This window comes from Scyliorhinus torazame, chromosome 2 (genome assembly GCF_047496885.1).
Source record: "Scyliorhinus torazame isolate Kashiwa2021f chromosome 2, sScyTor2.1, whole genome shotgun sequence".
Classification (NCBI taxonomy): Eukaryota; Metazoa; Chordata; class Chondrichthyes; order Carcharhiniformes; family Scyliorhinidae; genus Scyliorhinus; species Scyliorhinus torazame.
The window spans coordinates 291296600-291312792 of NC_092708.1; the positions used below are offsets into that span (position 1 = coordinate 291296600).

General features: G+C 47.0%; 1 protein-coding gene across 9 annotated transcripts in view; it reads left to right on the forward strand.

The window, feature by feature from the left end:
* Window positions 1-16193, forward strand: part of nubpl (nucleotide binding protein-like) — a 203511-nt gene that overhangs the window by 136980 nt on the left and 50338 nt on the right. For 7 of the 9 annotated variants that reach the window (XR_011937644.1, XR_011937642.1, XR_011937640.1 and 4 more), the window contains one exon: window positions 11659-11752. Coding sequence is in view for 5 of the 9 variants with exons in the window: in XM_072488397.1 (XP_072344498.1) it covers window positions 11659-11732 (74 nt within the window). In the remaining 4 variants the exon portion in view is untranslated. Of the gene's footprint in view, window positions 1-11658; window positions 12014-16193 lie in introns of those variants that run through there. The other 2 variants (XM_072488344.1, XM_072488382.1) reach the window with 1 other exon arrangement.

Here is a 16193-nt window from a genome sequence, read left to right on the forward strand (position 1 = left end):
TTAGCTTTCATAATTACTTGCCGTACCTGCATACTAGCCTTTGGCGATTTATATGCTTGGACATCCAGATCCTTCTGAACCTCAAAGCTCTGCAAACTCCCCCCATTTAGATAATATGCTTTTTTTGCTTCTTGCCGAAATGGACAATTGCACATTTTCCCACAATATACTTAATTTGCCAGATCTTTGCCCACTCACCTAACCTACCTATGTCACTTTGTAACCTCCTTACGTCCTCATAACAGCTTACTTTCCTCCCTATTTTTGTGCCGTCAACAAATTTCACAACTGTACCTTTGGCCCCTTCATCTCCAAATAACAATACAAATTGTAAAAGGTTGAAGCCTCAGCACTGATCCCTGTCGCACACCACTCATTACATCGTACTAACCAGAAAAAGACGCATTTATGGCTACCCTCTGTTTCCTGTTAGCTAGCCAATTTTCTATCCATGCCAATATGCTGCCCCCCTACATCATGAGCTTTTATTTTCCCCAATAGCCTTCGATGTGGCATCTTATCAAATGCCGTTTGGAAATCTGAGTACAATACATCCATCGCTTCCCCTTTATCCACAGCACATGTGACTCCTTCAAAGAACACCAATAAATTGATTAAATGTGATTTCCGTTTCAAAAAGCCACATTGACTCTGCCTGATTGCCTTGAAGTTTTTCTCAGTGCCCTACCACAACATCTTTAATGATAGCTTCTAACATTTTTCTGATGACTGCGCAGGGGTGATCTTATAGAGGTCTATAAAATAATGAGGGGCATAGATGAAGTAGATAGTCAACATTGTTTCCTAAAGATAGGGGAGTCTAAAACTAGAGGGCATAGGTTGAAGGTGAGAGGGGAGAGACACAAAAGGGTCCAGAAGGGCAATTTTTTCACACAAAGGGTGGTGAGTGTCCAGAAAGAGCTGCCAGAGACAGTACTAGAGGCGGGTACAATTCTGTCTTTTAAAAAGCATTTAGACAGTTACATGGGTGAGATGGGTAGAGAGGGATATGGGCCAAATGAAGGCAATTGGGACTCGCTTAGTGGTAAAAACTGGGCGGCATGGACAAGTTGGCTCAAAGGGCCTGTTTCCATGCTGTAAACCTCTATGACTCATGACGGATGTTAAGCCAAGTGGCTTCTGGTTTCCAGCTTTCTGCTTCTCTCCCTTTTTGAATGCATGTTCCCTGAATCCAGGGACTTTTGGAAAACTAAAACTAATTTCTGCACTGAGTTAGTTAATTCCATCCTGGTTAGAATTTGGAGCACTGAAGTTTGACATCTGTCCTTGAAAAGAGTAGATTAGCACAAGCATCGATCATCTCATTTTGAAGGGGGATAAGGACCCAGAGAGCAGTGGATCATACAGGCCGATCTCCCTTTTGAACGTAGACGCTAAATTGCTGGCAAAGATCTTGGCCACACGTATAGAGTACTGTTCTGGAGGTAATCTGGGAGGATCAGACGGGATTTGTGAAGGGTAGGCACCTGGCGTCTAACATTAGACAGCTTTTAAATGTTATAATGATGCCAGCCTCGCCATGGATACAGAAAAGGCCTTTGACTGGATGGAGTGGAAGTACCTATGGGATATTTTGGGCAGGTTTGGGTTCAGGCAGGGATTTGTGGATTGGGTCCGGTTGCTGTACCAGGCTCCGGTGGCGAATGTAAGAACCAACCGGGTCCGGTCAGAATGTTTTGGTCTTTGTCGGGGGACAAGACAAGGATGTCTGCTCTCCCCACTGCTGTTTGCCCTGGCCATAGAACCCTTGGCAATGGGCCTTAGGTCATTGAATGTCTGGCGGGGGATAGTGAGAGGGGGGGAGGAGCATAGGGTCTCGCTCTACGCTGACAATTTACTCCTTTATATCACAGACCCGTTGGCGGGGATGGCTGGAATAATGGAGGCACTGGAAGAATTTGGGCGGTTTTCAGGCTACAAGCTAAATATGGGAACGAGCGAGGTGCTTGTGATTCAGGCACGGGGACAGGAAAGGAGATTGATGGAGTTACCTTTTATAAAGTGGTGGGGAGGAGTTTCAGGTATCTGGGGATTCAGGTGGCTAAGGATTGGGGGCAGCTTCACAAGTTAAATTTGGGTAGAGCGGTTGATCAGATGAAAAGGGGTTTCTGCAGGTGGGACACGCTCCCGCTGACACTGGCGGGGAGGGTACAGGTGGTGAAGATGACAGTCCTCCATAGGCTGCTGTTCTTTTTTCAAAGTCTCCCGATTTTTGTTCCGAAGGCCTTTTTTCGGAAAATGAATGCGGTGATCTTGAGTTTTGTGTGGGCTGGTAAAACCCCCGAGGGTGAAGAAGGCACTCCTGGAATGGGGTCGTGGGGCTTGGCCCTCCCAAGTTTTATTAACTATTACTGGGCGGCCAACATATCGATGGCCAGGCAGTGAGTAGTGGGGGAGGGGTTAGTTTGGGAGCGAGTAGAGGCGGCATCTTGTAAGGGCATGAGCTTGGAGGCTTTACTAATGGCGCCCCGGCCGTTCTCGCCGGCTCGGAACTCCACAAACCCGGTGGTGGTGGCAGCCCTGAGGGTGTGGGGGCAATGGAGACAGCACATGGGACTGGAAGGGGGGCAGTGTGGTGACCGATTTGTGATAATCACTGTTTTGCTCCGGGGGGCTGGATGGGGGTTTTAGGAGGTGGCAGCGGGCAGGGATTGAGAGATTTGGGGATCTCTTCATTGGGGGTTGGAAGTCGGAACATGGGAAAAGGCCTTGAGGAGAGTTAATTCATCCTCGTAGTGTGCCAGGTTTAGGCTGATCCAGTTCAAGGTGGTTCAAACGGCTCATATGACTGTAGCCCGGATGAGTAGATTTTTTGAGGAAGTGGAGGATAGGTGCGGTCACTGTGGAGGAAGCCCGGCGAATCATGTGCATATGTTCTGGGCGTGTCCGAAATTGAGGGGATTCTGGCAGGGATTTGCGGACGTCATGTCAATGGTCCTGGAAAGGAGGGTGACTCCGACTCCGGAAATGGCAATATTTGGGGTATCGGAAGATCCTGGGGGCCAGGGGGGCGGAGGGAGGCCGATGTCCTGGCCTTCTCCTCCCTGGTGGCCCGGAGATGGATTTTGCTGGGATGGAGGGACTCGGCGCCTCCAAAGTCAGGCGTATAGGTTAGCGACATGGCAGGGTTTCTCAGTCTGGAAAAAATTAAGTTCGCCTTGAGAAGTTCAACCCAGGAGTTCGCCCGGGGGTGGCAGCCGTTCATCGATTTCTTTAAGGAAAATTGAATGTCAGCAGTAGGGGGCTTGGGGGGGAAGGGAGGGGGGGGGGAAGGGAGGGGGGGGGGAGGGGGGGGGGGGAAGGGGGGGGGGAGAGGGGGGGGGGGGAGGGGGGGGGGGGGGGGGAGGGGGGGGGGGGAGGGGGGAGGGGGGGGGGGGAGGGGGGGGGGGGGAGGGGGCGGGGAAGGGGGAGGGGGGGGGAGGAGGAAAATGGGAGGCATAGTAGTGTAAGACAAGGACAGGGAACGTAATGTATGGGTAATCAGGAGATAGGGCATGTTAGTAGGGTATGTTATTTTAATCTTGTTGCATGTGTTGTTAAACTGTGGCTGGGGATGTTTGAGGAGGCAATAGGGAAGGGGGTGTTGTCGCAAACCTTGGGGCAGGCATCGATTTCCCTGTTACTATAAAAAGATAAGGATCCGACGGAGTGGGTCGTATCGGCCCATTTCACTTCTGAATGTGGACGTAAAAGTGTTGGCGAAGGTACTGGCGGGTAGGCTGGAGGAGTGCCTTCCGAAGGTAATAGGGGAGGATCAGACGGGGTTCGTGAAAGGGAGGCAGCTGTTTTCGAACATTAGGAGGGTTTTGAACGTTGTTATGGCACCGGCGGAAAGAAAGGAAACCGAGGTAGTTGTGGCATTGGACGCCGAGAAGGCGTTTGATCGGGTAGAATGGGGGGACCTGATGGCAGTGCTGGAGCGGTTTGGGATTGGACCAAGGTTTGTGAACTGGGTAAAGCTATTATATAAGGAACCGAAGGCGAGTGTCCGCACAGATAATATCAGTTTGAGATATTTCTCTCTCCACCGTGGGACTAGACAGGGATGTCCTATGTCCCCCCCTGCTGTTTGCACTTGCGATTGAGCCGTTGGCCATCGCATTGAGAAGTTCGGGAGCATGGAAAGGAATAGTGCGGGGGGGGGGGGGATAGAGCATAGGGCATCCTTATATGCCGACGACTTGCTGCTGTATGTGTCGGAGCCGAGTGCGTTGATAGGAGGAATATTGGAGCTACTGCGGGTATTTGGGTCTTTCTCGGGGTACAAGTTGAACCTGGACAAGAGTGAGTACTTTGTGGTGTCTCGGCCGGGGGTGGGGGCAAGGGTGGGGGGGCTGCCATTCCGTAGAGCAGGGACTCATTTTAGGTATCTGGGGGTGCAGGTTGCCCGGGAATGGGGTGGCTTCGTAGGTACAACATCACTAGTTTGGTGGGGAGAGTGAAAGCCGATCTGGCAAGGTGGGATGGCCTTCCTCTGTCACTGGCAGGTCGGGTACAGGCGGTTAAAATGAATGTGTTGCCGCGATTCCTGTTTATTTTTCAATGCCTACTGATTTTCCTGCCAAAGACCTTTTTCAGGGAGATTGAGGGAAGGATTACCTCATTCATATGGGGAGGGAAGGTGGCCAGAGTGAGAATGGTGCTGCTACAGAGGGGAAGGCAGGCAGGGGGTTTGGGTCTCCCGAACTTGTTGTACTACTACTGGGCGGCGAATGTGGAGAAAGTGGGGAGCTGGGTCAGAGGGGTGGATTCTCAGTGGGTCAGAATGGAGGAGAGTTTGTGCAGGGGGTCGGGGCTGAAGGCACTTGCAACAGCGCCGCTCCCGATAGCTCCGGGGAAATATTCAGGGAGTCCGGTAATAATAGCTTCATTGAAAATCTGGAGACAGTTTCGCCAACACTTCGGGTTGGGTCTAGGGTCAAGGGAAATGCCGATTCGGGGGAACCACAGATTTGAGCCAGGGAGGTGGGATGGAAGTTTTCGGAAATGGGAAGAGAAGGGGATTAAGACGCTGAAAGATATGTTTCTTCGGGGTCGGTTTGCAGGATTGAGGGAGCTGGAAGCGAAGTATGGGCTAGAGCAGGGAGAAGGGTTTAGGTACATGCAGGTTCGGGATTTTGCCAGGAAGGAGATAGAGCTTCGCAGAGGAACCGGCCTCCACATTGCTGGAGGAGGTGTTGACGACAAGGGGGCAGTGTCAGCGGTGTACGGAGCTATTCTGGAAGAGGATAAGGCACCACTGGAAGGGATCAAAGCAAAGTGGGAGGAAGAGCTGGGAGAGGTTATAGAGGAGGGGGTCTGGTGTGAGGTACTCAGGAGAGTGAATGCCTCCACCTCATGTGCGAGGTTGAGGCTGATACAGCTGAAGGTGGTATATAGAGCGCACCTCACGAGGACGAGGATGAGCCGATTTTTTGAAGGAGTAGAGGATGTGTGTGAGCGTTGCCCGGGGGGGCCTGCGAATCACGTTCATATGTTTTGATCCTGTCCAAAGCTAGGGGAGTATTGGAAGGAAGTGTTTCGGGTAATTTCCAAGGTGGTGCGTGTGAAACTGGACCCGGGTCCCCAGGAGGCCATATTCGGGGTGTCAGACCAGCCAGGGTTGGAAACGGGAGCGGAGGCAGATATCATAGCCTTCGCCTCGTTGATGGCCCGAAGGTGGATCCTGCTGGGATGGAGAGCAGCCTCTCCACCCAGTGCCCTGGCGTGGCAGAGGGGACCTGTTGGAATACTTGACCCTTGAGAAGGTTAAGTTCGAACTGAGGGGAAGCTCGGAGGGGTTCTACAAGTCATGGGCACTATTTATTATGCACTTTCAAGTACTGGATAACATCGAACATTAGTTGGGGGGGGGGGGGGGGGGCTGTGTAGATTAAGGGTGACTATGGGTAATCCCTGATTCCTTTTTGTCATTTGTTTATGTAAACATGTGGGCTGAGGTTTGGGGGTTGGTGGGCGGATGGGATCGTTGTTATTATGGGGATTGACACATCTTGCTGATTATTGTTTATTGTTGATGGGTGTAAATGTGGGAGAAAATGTGAAAAAGGAGGAGAATAAAAAAATTTTTTTTTTTTTTTAATTTGTTAAACTGTGAAAATTACAAATGCTTCAATAAAATATTTTCTAAAAAAAAAAGAGTAGATCAGCCAGAATTGCTCATCAGGTGCATCCAGTAGACATGTTGTCCTTTTGTGCTTAAATTGCAATTTTTCATAAAATGGTTTATTGAAAAATATGCTTTGATGCCATTTAGTGATTGATTCAAATTAAATTTAGAAAATATATTTGTGTCTGGTGAAAAGGGGGTGATACTACCTATTGTTAAGTGGTCTTCTGCCATTGAATGCCCAAGCCTTTTCATTAATATAGCCACATCAGTAAGTTCCATCATGTCAATGGAACAGTATTTCATCAAGTTGTCAATCCTGTAACGAGTAATGGGATGATAATTAGTTTCAGAAATTGCAAAATATTGTAATGCATTGCCAAGGAGAGAAAATAAATGATTGCAATATTCATCTAGTGGCCGAGGAGTGCATGTTAGGTGGTTCTGAGAATATCAGGACAACGCTGTCTATTGGAATAAAATACCCATCCAGCTTGTACTTGACAAATTTCAGCTCATAGAATTTCAGGCGGCAGCAGCCAGGTTCATGGCACCGTGGCTGGCTCTGCTGTGCAGCTGGACAGGAAGAAGAATGGCAGGGCTATAGTGATAGGGGACTCAATTGTAAAGGGAATAGACAGGCGGTTCTGCGGACGAAATCGAGACTCCAGGATGGTATGTTGCCTCCCTGGTGCAAGGGTCAAGGATGCCTCGGAGCGGCTGCAGGACATTCTGGGGGGGGGGGGGGTAGGGTGAACAGCCAGCTGTCGTGGTGCACGTAGGCACCAACGATATAGGTAAAAAAACGGGACGAGGTCCTACAAGCTGAATTTAGGGAGCTAGGAGTTAAACTAAAAAGTAGGACCCCAAAGGTAGTAATCTCAGGATTGCTACCAGTGCCACGAGCTAGTCAGAGTAGGAATGTCAGGATAGAGAGGATGAATACGTGGCTCGAGAGATGGTGCAAGAGGGAGGGATTCAAATTCCTGGGACATTGGAACCGATTCTGGGGGAGGTGGGACCAGTACAAACCGGACGGTCTGCACCTGGGCAGGACTGGAACCAATGTCCTAGGGGGGGGGGGTTTGCTAGAGCTGTTAGGCAGAGTTTAAACTAAGGTGGCAGGGGGATGGGAACCGATGCAGGAAGTTGGAAGGTAGTAAAACAGGGACAGAAATAAAAGGCAGTAAGGGGGAAAGTGTAAGGCAGAGAAGCCATAGTCAAAAATCAAAAAGGGCGACAGTACAAGGTACAGTGACTGAGGGGAGCTCAGTGAATAGGACCAGGAATACTAAAAGAAATAAAACGGGAAGTGAAAACATTAATGGTAAGTGATGCGGCAGGTTGTTACAGGAAGATGTGGGTTCGACGACAAGGAAAATTAGGAGAAAGGTTAAGAGGAAATATAACTTAGGAGAGGTTACTGATCGAGGTGTTAAGATTAAGAACAGAGGTAAAAAAGCCAACATAAGTGTACTTTACCTGAATGCTCGTAGTATTCGGAATAAGGTGAATGATTTGATGGCGCAAATCATCGTGAATGACTATGATTTAGTGGCCATTACTGAAACATGGTTAAAGGATGGTCACGACTGGGAGTTAAATATCCGAGGGTATCAAACTTTTCGGAAGGACAGAGTGGATGGTAAGGGAGGTGGTGTAGCTCTGTTATTTAAGGATGACATCCGGGCAACAGTAAGGGATGACATCGGTGCTATGGAGGATAAGGTTGAATCCATTTGGGTGGAAATCAGGAATAGTAAGGCGAAAAAGTCACTGATAGGAGTAATCTATAGGCCACCAAATAGTAACATTATGGTGGGGCAGGCTATAAACAAAGAAATAACAGATGCATGTAGAAATGGTACAGCAGTTATCATGGGGGATTTTAATCTACATGTTGATTGGTTTAACCAGGTCGGTCAAGGCAGCCTTGAGGAGGAGTTTATAGAATGTATCCGCGATAGTTTCCTCGAACAGTATGTAATGGAACCTACGAGGGAACAAGCGGTCCTAGATCTGGTCCTGTGTAATGAGACAGGATTGATTCAGGATCTCATAGTTAGGGATCCTCTCGGAAGGAGCGATCACAATATGGTGGAATTTAAAATACAGATGGAGGGTGAGAAGGTAAAATCAAGCACTAGTGTTTTGTGCTTAAACAAAGGAGATTACAATGGGATGAGAGAAGAACTAGCTAAGGTAGACTGGGAGCAAAGACTTTATGGTGAAACAGTTGAGGAACAGTGGAGAACCTTCCAAGTGATTTTTCACAGTGCCCAGCAAAGGTTTGTACCAACAAAAAGGAAGGCTGCTAAAAAGAGGGACAATCGACCGTGGATATCTAAGGAAATAAGGGAGAGTATCAAATTGAAGGAAAAAACATACAAAGTAGCAAAGATCAGTGGGAGATTAGAGGACTGGGAAATCTTTAGGGGGCAACAGAAAGCTACTAAAAAAGCTATTAAGAAGAGTAAGATAGATTATGAGAGTAAACTTGCTCAGAATATAAAAACAGATAGTAAAAGTTTCTACAAATACATAAAACAAAAAAGAGTGGCTCAGGTAAATATTGGTCCTTTAGAGGATGAGAAGGGAGATTTAATAATGGGAGATGAGGAAATGGCTGAGGAACTGAACAGGTTTTTTGGGTCGGTCTTCACAGTGGAAGACACAAATAACATGCCAGTGACTGATGGAAATGAGGCTATGACAGGTGAGGACCTTGAGAGGATTGATATCACCAAGGAGGTAGTGATGGGCAAGCTAACGGGGCTAAAGGTAGACAAGTCTCCTGGCCCTGATGGAATGCATCCCAGAGTGCTAAAAGAGATGGCTAGGGAAATTGCAAATGCACTAGTGATAATTTACCAAAATTCACTAGACTCTGGGGTGGTCCCGGCGGATTGGAAATTAGCAAACGTGACACCACTGTTTAAAAAAGGAGGTAGGCAGAAAGTGGGTAATTATAGGCCAGTGAGCTTAACTTCGGTAGTAGGGAAGATGCTGGAATCTATCATCAAGGAAGAAATAGCGAGGCATCTGGATGGAAATTGTCCCATTGGACAGACGCAGCATGGGTTCATAAAGGGCAGGTCGTGCCTAACTAATTTAGTGGAATTTTTTGAGGACATTAACAGTGCGGTAGATAACGGGGAGCCAATGGATGTGGTATATCTGGATTTCCAGAAAGCCTTTGACAAGGTGCCACACAAAAGGTTGTTGCATAAGATATAGATGCATGGCATTAAGGGGAAAGTAGGAGCATGGATAGAGGATTGGTTAATTAATAGAAAGCAAAGAGTGGGGATTAATGGGTGTTTCTCTGGTTGGCAATCAGTAGCTAGTGGTGTCCCTCAGGGATCAGTGTTGGGCCCACAACTGTTCACAATTTACATAGATGATTTGGAGTTGGGGACCAAGGGCAATGTGTCCAAATTTGCAGACGACACTAAGATAAGTGGTAAAGCAAAAAGTGCAGAGGATACTGGAAGTCTGCAGAGGGATTTGGACAGGCTAAGTGAATGGGCTAGGGTCTGGCAGATGGAATACAATGTTGACAAATGTGAGGTTATCCATTTTGGTAAGAATAACGGCAAAAGGGATTATTATTTAAATGATAAAATATTAAAACATGCTGCTGTGCAGAGAGACCTGGGTGTGCTCGTGCATGAGTCGCAGAAAGTTGGTTTTCAGGTGCAACAGGTGATTAAGAAGGCAAATGGAATTTTGTCCTTCATTGCTAGAGGGATGGAGTTTAAGACTAGGGAGGTTCTGCTGCAATTGTATAAGGTGTTAGTGAGGCCACACCTGGAGTATTGTGTTCAGTTTTGGTCTCCTTACTTGAGAAAGGACGTACTGACACTGGAGGGTGTGCAGAGGAGATTCACTAGGTTAATCCCAGAGCTGAAGGGGTTGGATTAAGAGGAGAGGTTGAGTAGACTGGGACTGTACTCGTTGGAATTTAGAAGGATGAGGGGGGATCTTATAGAAACATATAAAATTATGAAGGGAATCGATAGGATAGATGCGGGCAGGTTGTTTCCACTGGCGGGTGAAAGCAGAACTAGGGGGCATAGCCTCAAAATAAGGGGAAGTAGATTTAGGACTGAGTTTAGGAAGAACTTCTTCACCCAAAGGGTTGTGAATCTATGGAATTCCTTGCCCAGTGAAGCAGTAGAGTCTCCTTCATTAAATGTTTTTAAGATAAAGATAGATAGTTTTTTGAAGAATAAAGGGATTAAGGGTTATGGTGTTCGGGCCGGAAAGTGGAGCTGAGTCCACAAAAGCTCAGCCATGATCTCATTGAATGGCGGAGCAGGCTCGAGGGGCCAGATGGCCTACTCCTGCTCCTCGTTCTTATGTTCTTATAACAAGGGTATAAAGAGAAAATCATTTTCAACAATCTATACTTAGGAACATTAAAACAAGCACTTTGAAGCCTCTGAGGTAAAGACCTTTGGGACATTTTTACTGTCTCAGCACATTTGGTCTTTCATAGAATTTAAAGTGCAGAAGGAGGCCATTCAGCCCATCGAGTCTGCACCGGCCCTTACAAAGATCACCCGACTCAAGCCCACGTATCTACCCTATCCCTGTAACCCAGCAACCCCCACTTAACCTTTTAGGACACTAAGGGCAATTTAGCATGGCCAATCCACCTAACCGGCACATCTTTGGACTGTGGGAGGAAACCGGAGCACCCGGAGGAAACCTACGCAGACACGGGGAGAACGTGCAGACTCTGCACAGACAGTGACCCAGCGGGGAATCGAACCTGGGACCCTGGAGCTGTGAAGCAATTGTGCTACCCACTATGCTACCGTCTTGCTTGATCTTAAAGCTACATCCCTTTGAGTGTTCTGTCATGGCAGGATAGTTCAGTCTTTTAATTAACTTCAAGTACATAATTTTCACCTAATCACAATCATGTGATGGTTGATAGCTCGGGGGGCTGAATGTGGGACTGTAATTAAGTTAGTTATGCCTTAAAGATGCAGTTATACTTTTGTTTATCCTTCAGGGTAATTAGATGCAGAGCTCCTGAGTTTGTGGTGACTGAGTCTTGCACAATAATTTAGCTATACAGTATCAGTTTCATTCCTCTGTGCAAATGTGCCGAGAATTCAACATTAAATTAATTATGTCAATTGCAGATAAAGAAATGAGGATTGAATTTGCTGTGAGGAACTGATGGTGCAAACATCATTTTACTCCATATTACAATACAGCATATCTATCTTTTACCACATTTCCTGCATTCCTATCTTTCTAACTGATGACAGACCAACTATTATCATAGGAAATAAAATAATCAATATTATCAGAGGGAGTTAATCTTAGGAATATTTCCCCACTGACAAAAGTGTTTACCTGTAGCTTGTAGCCGAGAACTGCCATTTAGTTTATCTCTGTATAATGTAAAATTTATGTTTTGCATTTTTTGTTTAAAAAGGTATATGTATCTCCTCAACATTTCTAACTAGACCACATAAATTAACTTTATAGCTTTACTGTTTATATTACAGGCGAAGGCCTACCTGAAACTTACTGCAGAAGTGGTGAAAAGACTGCCAGCACTTCATGGATGAGCAGTGGGTAGTTCCTAACTCCGGCATCCAGGTTTGTTTGCAATTATATTTTGCCGCAAGTAGGTGGTTTCAAGACTCGCTGTGAAAACAGCTGCTGAAGCAGAACATTTAAATGGAACATATGATGAATGCGGAAAATGTAGTGACGTTGTGATCGCACACAGAAATATCTGATTTTATATTTGGCATCAAGAAGATTAACTGCTGTGATGTAAAGTGAGAAGTATTTACTGACTGAAGTTGAACTTGTATTTTGTTGTATTGATAAATAAAAAGGAACTAGATACACCAAGGGTGCAGTTTTGCAATGATCAAATGCAAGTCATGACTATATGTTTGTAATATTTTATTTTCAGTTATCCTGATCCGATCAAGAAAGGATAGGAAAAATCCTTTCCTCCCACTACTAAACCTTCTATTGCTGCACAGCCAAACTTCCAAATGTTTTTTATGCCATTAATATCTTTGACATTACAAACCTGAGCTATTAACTTTTTCCAACGGTTTAATTATTAACGACTTTGGAAATAATTTCACGAACAACATCTGGTCCTTTTTCTTTTGAAAAATATTTCATTGAAGCATTTATATTATAAATTTTACACACCAAGAACAAAGAAGTCGATACACGACTGCCACCTCCGGGCAAACCCTAGCATCAAGCCCCTCAAGGAGAACTTTATTTTCTCAAGCCTGAGAAACCCAGCCATGTCACTCACCCACACCCCCAACTTCGGGGATTCCCAGTCCCTCCATGCAAGCAAGCTCTGTGAGGCAAAGGCCAAGACAAAGAACAAAGAACAAAGAAATGTACAGCACAGGAACAGGCCCTTCGGCCCTCCAAGCCCGTGCCGACCATACTGCCCGACTAAACTACAATCTTCTACACTTCCTGGGTCCATATCCTTCTATTCCCATCCTATTCATAGATTTGTCAAGATGCCCCTTGAATGTCCCTATCGTCCCTGCTTCCACTACCTCCTCCGGTAGCGAGTTCCAGGTACCCACTACCCTCTGCGTAAAAAACTTGCCTCGTACATCTACTCTAAACCTTGCCCCTCTCACCTTAAACCTATGCCCCCTAGTAATTGACCCCTCTACCCTGGGGAAAAGCCTCTGACTATCCACTCTGTCTATGCCCCTCATAATTTTGTATACCTCTATCAGGCCGCCCCTCAACCTCCTTCGTTCCAGTGAGAACAAACCGAGTTTATTCAACCGCTCCTCATAGCTTATGCCCTCCATACCAGGCAACATTCTGGTAAATCTCTTCTGCACCCTCTCTAAAGCCTCCACATCCTTCTGGTAGTGTGGCGACCAGAATTGAACACTATACTCCAAGTGTGGCCTAACTAAGGTTCTATACAGCTGCAACATGACTTGCTAATTCTTATACTCAGTGCCCCGGCCAATGAAGGCAAGCATGCCGCATGCCTTCTTGACTACCTTCTCCACCTGTGTTGCCCCTTTCAGTGACCTGTGGACCTGTACTCCTAGATCTCTTTGACTTTCAATACTCTTGAGGGTTCTACCATTCACTGTATATTCCCTACCTGCATTAGACCTTCCAAAATGCATTACCTCACATTTGTCCGGATTAAACTCCATCTGCCATCTCTCCGCCCAAGTCTCCAGACAATCTAAATCCTGCTGTATCCTCAGACAGTCCTCATCGCTATCCGCAATTCCACCAACCTTTGTGTCGTCTGCAAACTTACTAATCAGACCAGTTACATTTTCCTCCAAATCATTTATATATACTACAAAGAGCAAAGGTCCCAGCACTGATCCCTGTGGAACACCACTGGTCACAGCCCTCCAATTAGAAAAGCATCCCTCCATTGCTACCCTCTGCCTTCTATGGCCTAGCCAGTTCTGTATCCACCTTGCCAGTTCACCCCTGATCCCGTGTGACTTCACCTTTTGTACTAGTCTACCATGAGGGACCTTGTCAAAGGCCTTACTGAAGTCCATATAGACAACATCTACTGCCCTACCTGCATCAATCATCTTAGTGACCTCCTCGAAAAACTCTATCAAGTTAGTGAGACACGACCTCCCCTTCACAAAACCGTGCTGCCTCTCACTAATACGTCCATTTGCTTCCAAATGGGAGTAGATCCTGTCTCTAAGAATTCTCTCCAGTAATTTCCCTACCACTGACGTAAGGCCTGTAGTTCCCGGGATTATCCTTGCTACCCTTCTTAAACAGAGGAACAACATTGGCTATTCTCCAGTCCTCCGGGACATCCCCTGAAGACAGCGAGGATCCAAAGATTTCTGTCAAGGCCTCAGCAATTTCCTCTCCAGCCTCCTTCAGTATTCTGGGGTAGATCCCATCCGGCCCTGGGGACTTATCTACCTTAATATTTTTTAAGACACCCAACACCTCGTCTTTTTGGATCACAATGTGACCCAGGCTATCTACACCCCCTTCTCCAGACTCAACATCTACCAATTCCTTCTCTTTGGTGAATACTGATGCAAAGTATTCATTTAGTACCTCGCCCATTTCCTCTGGCTCCACACATAGATTCCCTTGCCTATCCTTCAGTGGGCCAACCCTTTCCCTGGCTACCCTCTTGCTTTTTATGTACGTGTAAAAAGCCTTGGGATTTTCCTTAACCCTATTTGCTAATGACTTTTCGTGACCCCTTCTAGCCCTCCTGACTCCTTGCTTAAGTTCCTTCCTACTTTCCTTATATGCCACACAGGCTTCGTCTGTTCCCAGCCTTTTAGCCCTGACAAATGCCTCCTTTTTCTTTTTGACGAGGCCTACAATATCACTCGTCATCCAAGGTTCCCGAAAATTGCCGTATTTATCTTTCTTCCTCACAGGAACATGCCGGTCCTGTATTCCTTTCAACTGACACTTGAAAGCCTCCCACATGTCAGATGTTGATTTGCCCTCAAACATCCGCCCCCAATCTATGTTCTTCAGTTCCCGCCTAATATTGTTATAATTAGCCTTCCCCCAATTTAGCACATTCATCCTCGGACCACTCTTATCCTTGTCCACCAGTACTTTAAAACTTACTGAATTGTGGTCACTGTTACCGAAATGCTCCCCTACTGAAACATCTACCACCTGGCCGGGCTCATTCCCCAATACCAGGTCCAGTACCGCCCCTTCCCTAGTTGGACTGTTTACATATTGTTTTAAGAAGCCCTCCTGGATGCTCCTTACAAACTCCGCCCCGTCTAAGCCCCTGGCACTAAGTGAGTCCCAGTCAATATTGGGGAAGTTGAAGTCTCCCATCACCACAACCCTGTTGTTTTTACTCTTTTCCAAAATCTGTCTACCTATCTGCTCCTCTATCTCCCGCTGGCTGTTGGGAGGCCTGTAGTATACCCCCAACATTGTGACTGCACCCTTCTTATTCCTGATCTCTACCCATATAGCCTCACTGCCCTCTGAGGTGTCCTCTCGCAGTATAGCTGTGATATTCTCCCGAACAAGTAGCGCAACTCCACCTCCCCTTTTACATCCCCCTCTATCCCGCCTGAAACATCTAAATCCTGGAACGTTTAGCTGCCAATCCTGCCCTTCCCTCAACCAGGTCTCTGTAATGGCAACAACATCATAGTTCCAAGTACTAATCCAAGCTCTAAGTTCATCTGCCTTACCCGTAATGCTCCTTGCATTAAAACATATGCACTTCAGGCCACCAGACCCGCTGTGTTCAGCAACTTCTCCCCGTCTGCTCTGCCTCAGAGCCACACTATCCCTATTCCCTAGTTCTCCCTCAATGCTCTCACCTACTGACCTATTGCTCCCGTGCCCACCCCCCTGCCATACTAGTTTAAACCCTCCCGTGTGACACTAGCAAACCTCGCGGCCAGGATATTTATGCCTCTCCGGTTTAGATGCAACCCGTCCTTCTTATACAGGTCACACCTGCCCCGGAAGAGCTCCCAGTGGTCCAGATAATGGAAACCCTCCCTCCTACACCAGCTGTTTAGCCACGTGTTTATCTGCTCTATCTTCCTATTTCTAGCCTCACTGGCATGTGGCACAGGGAGTAATCACGAGATTACAACCCTCGAGGTCCTGTCTTTTATCTTTCTGCCTAGCTCCCTGAACTCCTGCTGCAGGACCTCATGCCCCTTCCTGCCTATGTCGTTAGTACCAATATGTACAACGACCTCTGCCTGTTTGCCCTTTATGGTGCATGACGAAGACATCGGCCCCTCTCGCCCCCTGGACTCCCGATTCTTCTGAAACACCAAAGATCACCAGCTCGTGACCACCCTTATCTTCAAAACCTCCGACGTGATGTCGGCTGACCCCTGCTAGAATCCCCCAAGCATCGGACACGCCCAGAACAGATGGACATGATTCACGGGCCCACCCGCACACCACCCACACCTGTCCTCCACCCCTTCAAAAAACCTGCTCATCCGGGCCACAGTCATATGTGCCCTGTGGACCACTTTAACTTGTATCAGCCTAGGGCAGCATGGTGGCGCAG